This window comes from Eriocheir sinensis, unplaced genomic scaffold, assembly GCF_024679095.1.
Source record: "Eriocheir sinensis breed Jianghai 21 unplaced genomic scaffold, ASM2467909v1 Scaffold848, whole genome shotgun sequence".
Classification (NCBI taxonomy): Eukaryota; Metazoa; Arthropoda; class Malacostraca; order Decapoda; family Varunidae; genus Eriocheir; species Eriocheir sinensis.
Window position 1 is genome coordinate 160,001 of NW_026112217.1, and position 5,000 is coordinate 165,000.

At 49.0% G+C, this 5,000-nt stretch overlaps 2 protein-coding genes across 51 annotated transcripts in view; both read left to right on the top strand.

Moving 5' to 3' along the window:
• The window catches only part of LOC126994676 (FK506-binding protein 5-like), a 39,145-nt gene that overhangs the window by 26,979 nt on the left and 7,166 nt on the right, over window positions 1–5,000 (top strand). For 33 of the 50 annotated variants that reach the window (XR_007749428.1, XR_007749429.1, XR_007749430.1 and 30 more), the window contains exon 8: window positions 1,348–1,506. The exons of the other annotated variants lie outside the window; for them this stretch is intronic. The gene's annotated coding sequence lies outside the window, so the exon portion shown is untranslated. The remainder of the gene's footprint in view (window positions 1–1,347; window positions 1,507–5,000) is intronic. 50 annotated transcript variants of the gene reach the window in all.
• LOC126994675 (uncharacterized) lies at window positions 1,559–2,622 on the top strand. The gene is made up of 2 exons (XM_050853963.1): window positions 1,559–1,694; window positions 1,797–2,622. Exons 1-2 carry the CDS (start codon window positions 1,597–1,599, stop codon window positions 2,620–2,622), a joined length of 924 nt encoding a protein of 307 aa, XP_050709920.1. The 5' UTR covers window positions 1,559–1,596.

Consider the following 5,000-nt stretch of genomic DNA (forward strand, 5'->3'; position numbering starts at 1 on the left):
GCTGGGTGAAGTTGAGGGGAGGAGGGTGAGAAATATTGTTACGTTTTGCCTGTTTGTGGGTGTTTGGAAGGAGATAGAAGGCTGCGTTTTGGTGTGTGTGTAGGTGAATGGTTGGTGTTTGGTGTGTGTGAGTTACGTGTTTTTGGGTAAAGTAAAACATGAGGAAATTGAGTAAGGAAAACAGCATGTGTGAATTGGCTTGGTGAAGTTGAGGGGAGGAGGGTGAGAAATGTCATTACGTTTTGCCTGTTTGTGGGTGTTTGGAAGGAGATAGAAGGCTGCGTGTTGGTGTGTGTGTAGGTGAATGGTTGGTGTTTGGTGTGTGTGAGTTACGTGTTTATGGGTAAAGTCAGACACCAGAAAATTGAGTGATAAACAGATGTGTGGGTTGGCTGGGTGAAGTTGAGGGGAGGAGGGTGAGAAATATTGTTACGTTTTGCCTGTTTGTGGGTGTTTGGAAGGAGATAGAAGGCTGCGTTTTGGTGTGTGTGTAGGTGAATGGTTGCTGTTTGTTGTGTGTGAGTTATGTGTTTTTGGGTAAAGTAAAACATGAGGAAATTGAGTAAGGAAAACAGCATGTGTGAATTGGCTTGGTGAAGTTGAGAGAAGGAGGGTGAGAAATGTCATTATGTTTTGGCTGTTTGTGGGTGTTTGGAAGGAGTTAGAAGGCTGCGTGTTGGTGTGTGTGTAGGTGAATGGTTGGTGTTTGCTCTGTGTGAGTTATGTGTTTGTAGGTAGAGTAAAACACCAGGAAATTGAGTAAGAAAAACAGCCTTGGTGGAGATCTTGGTGGAGCGTGGTCGCTCCTCCACCCCTTCCTCACCGCTGCTGGCGGTCTCTCTGGCCGCTCCAAGGACGCGGGGACAGCCAGCCAAGGACGAGGGCGAGCCAGCCGAGGACGAAGGAGTGTCACGGGCACAATCTTCACACTTTGTTATGGTACTCACATGCATGTAGCTGACACTCCACTAACTATATTAATACACCACTTGTTGATGACATTTCAGGTGATTTTTTTTTTTCCGTGGTTTGTGTGTCTCCGTGTGGAGCCGTATCTAGTCTCCCTTTGGCTGTTGAGTTTTATTGAGGTGTGGAGGGATGTTTAATACTTTTCCTGATTTGTGAACATTGTTTGCATTTTATATATAATCATTCATTTTCTTTTCTCCTTTCTTTTGTGTTTTATTGCACAGTGGCAAGTTTTTATCATGCTCAGTATTCACTCATTGTTCTTTTCCCTCTTTTTAATGAAGCATCTGAGGCGAGTGAGCACACACTTATACTTTTTATTTTCCCATATTTTCCTCATGAAGCCATGTTTTCCTAATGCCTTTTTTTAAATGTCAGGTCAGCCTGATAAAGAGGTAGAAATTTTGGCCAAGGAGGTCCAGAAGTTGATGCAGGATGCCGAGGATGACAATGCCCGTGTTCTAAGGAGCGGGTCAACTCATGACAGAGCTCCTCCTCCTCCTCCTCCTCCTCCTTCTCTCCCGCATGATAACAAAGGTAATGTCTTGACTAACCAAGCATCCACAATGGCTACTAACAATATTAAACTTCTGCCGACTACGCCATCACTCAGAGCTTTCACAGGCAATGACCCGGATTACAGTGCGAGAGACTTATCCTGCAATGCCAGGATGTTATGAACAACTCTTTGTGTCAGAACCGGGTGATAAAATCTCCTTCATTAGGTCCAGATTAAAGCCGGGGACAGAAGCATCAGCTCTTGTGTACACCAGCGCGTTCATGGAACTCTTTGTGTCAGAACCGGGTGATAAAATCTCCTTCATTAGGTCCAGATTAAAGCCCGGGACAGAACCATCAGCTCTTGTGTACACCAGCGCGTTCATGGAACCACAACACACCAAAGATTATGCCCAGGTTCGGTCACATTTTTTGAAGTCTTTTGGGGAAGGTGTTAGGCACAGCCTCGTCCAAGGTGTTAATGTGACCAAGTTGATTTCAGCTGTGGAGAGTAAAGGGCTTTTAGCCGGACAAGTAGACGCCTATTGGTTGTCTACTGATATGGGCGTCTATCTCAAAGCTGGTGGCTGGACTGAGGGAGGGAATATGTCTCTCTCCAATGTTCTCAAATTTTTTGAATTTTTTGTATACATGGCTGCCATCAAGGGCCAGTTTGGAAAAGGTTCTTTATCCCCCGCTGACAAGTTGCACGACTTCATGCTTAAAATAAAAACTAAGATGGAGGAGAAAGACGGAGCACCCGCTGTAGCCTCTGTCGACCAGAAGGCCACTAATGTTAGCGCGTCGTCATCAGTGGTGGCGGCCACCACCGAAAAGCCTAAGCGCCACTGTTCGTACTGTCGGCGCGACGGTCATACGGTTGACTGTTGTCTAAAACATCAGCGGGATCGCAAGGCTACTAGGGAGAAGGGAGGCTCGCCGATGTCAGGCAAATCTGCTTCTCAGAAGACCCCGGCCGCTACAAAAAGTCCACCCGCGGGCTACCACACTGGCAAGTTCTGTTTTGTCCACGGTGCTGGTGGACACACCACAGAGGAGTGTTTCTCTGTGCTCCAGTTAAAGAAAGAGCGAGCAGGAAAGTTCGTGAAGGGGTCGGGGGAAGCCGAGCGCCCCCCCAAAACCGACCCAGGGTAGCAACCCGGGGGGGGGAGGAAACCGAGACTGCAGTGCAGGCTGACAATAGTAGCTTGTATGAATCTGTTGTGGCCGCGTGCAGTCAGCCTGAAATTATGGCGCTTAAAGTCAAGCTGGGTCCACTACAAGCGTCATTTGCGGTCGACACCGGCGCGGCGGTTAATGTGTTGTCTGAAAGGACATACATAGCTTTGAAACGCGCGTCGCGGGGAGGCCGCTACCAGCTACGACCCTCGGACCTGAGCCTTTGCGGTGTCACCGCCGACAGGCTTAACATCCTTGGGTTGGTGAGTTTGGGACGAAACACCCCTGTCGTGCGTTTGGATTTTTACGTGACGTCAAACTTTTCCCTGCCGTCTGACGGTCTTCTTGGGTTGTCGTTGCTGAGGTCTAACCGCATGGTAATACTTCCAGATAGTAATACAGTAAGGTTTCAAGGGAGGTGTTTCAAGGCCATGGATCAACCTGTGCGCCTCGCTTCTCCCTGGGAAAGAAGACAAATACCCAGCAAGGGTCAGGAAAGTGTTTCTCCTGAGTCGGTGGTGCGTACCGTGCCCACTCTTTCCACGGTGCCGGTGCCTGGCGCGGGCACCACCTCACTTCATGGTCAACCGCCAACACCAAGTGACGTTTGCAGGGGATGGAAAAATGTCAATGCGATAGTCGTGGGGAATGACGAAATCCCTCAACGAACCGCAATGCACGTCCCCGTGTCAGTCCCTAACGCCACCGTAGGCTGTGACATCTGCCTAGAAGGGCCTAGTCGTGTCAACACGCTGGCGATAGAGTCCACCCTTAACACGGTGCGCGAGGGAGGCAGGCCCGTACCTTTAGTGGTTAATGGCACTGGCGGTCCAGTGAAACTCAGAAATGGAATCATTTTGGGTCGCGCTTTAGTGTTCGACGGACAGGTGTCCCCAGACCCTTTAGAGCTAAAGCGGCCTTGTGTCGGCGCGGTGGGTCAACCCGCCGCCGGCGACACATCAGGCCTCATCTGTCGACTCTTTAGTCAAAGTGGTCGATTACCCCGAGCTCAAGGGCACGCTTCTGAAGCTTCTACATCAGTATCGTGATGTCATTGCCCTGCCCGGTGAACCTTTGGGTGCGACTGCTGCGACAGAACACAACATTAGGGTTAAACCCGACACCAAACCGGTGTACATTCCTGCGTACAGACTCCCACACAGTCAAAGGCAGGTTGTAGATGAACAGGTCACAGATATGTTGGACCAGGGTGTTATTCAGCATTCCCGATCTCCGTGGAACTCGCCCTTGTTTATAGTCCCTAAAAAGGACGGGAGTTTCAGGCCTGTCATCGATTTTAGGAAAGTAAATGAGGTGACTGAGGATGATAGGTCCCCTCTGCCTGTTTTAGGTGACTTGTTAATGTCCCTGGGCAAGGGAATACTATTTTCAGTAGTCTTGACCTTTTAAGTGGGTGCTGGCAGGTGGCGATGGCAGCTGAATCCAGAGAGATTACAGCCTCCAGTACCCCTAGTGGTCATTTTGAACGGTTAAGGATGCCATTCGGCCTCAAAACCGCACCCATTACTTTTCAGAGGCTGATCAACACATTGTCCTAAGACATGATAGGCAAAGAAGTCTGTGCATATTTATATGATTTAATCATCTGCAGCAAGGATGGCGCCAGTCACCTAGCTAAACTAGAAGCGGTTCTGCTTAAACTCAAGAGGCGCTGGCCTTAAGGCCAAGCTGACTAAATGTGAATTTTTAAAGGCGAAAGTCACCTTTTAAGGCCACAGTGTTGATGGAGATGGTATCCACACGATGGACGATAAAATATCGGCCATAAAGAATTTTCCGCAACCCAAGACCGTGGAAAAGGTTCGGTCTTTCCTTGGGTTGTCCGGCTACTATAGGCCTTTCATACAAGGTTTTGCCAAAATTGCTTCGCCTCTAACGCAACTCTTAAGGAAAGAGGTACCTTTTCATTGGAACGCTGTGATTGGCACGGATTTCACCTTCACTGGTAGCCTGGTAACATACACTCCCAGGTCTTTCTCTGCCCCTGTGGTGGATAGTGGAGTGTTTCCCATGTGGTATTGGTGTGCTGGATATCCCTTCACTGGTAGCCTGGTAACATACACTCCCAGATCTTTCTCTGCCTCTGTGGTGGATAGTGGAGTGTTTCCCATGTGGTATTGGTATGCTGGATATCCCTTCACTGGTAGCCTGGTAACATATAGTCCCAGGTCTTTCTCTGCCTCTGTGGTGGATAGTGGAGTGTTTCCCATGTGGTATTGGTGTGCTGGATATCCCTTCACTGGTAGCCTGGTAACATACACTCCCAGGTCTTTCTCTGCCTCTGTGGTGGATAGTGGAGTGTTTCCCATGTGGTATTGGTGTGCTGGATATCC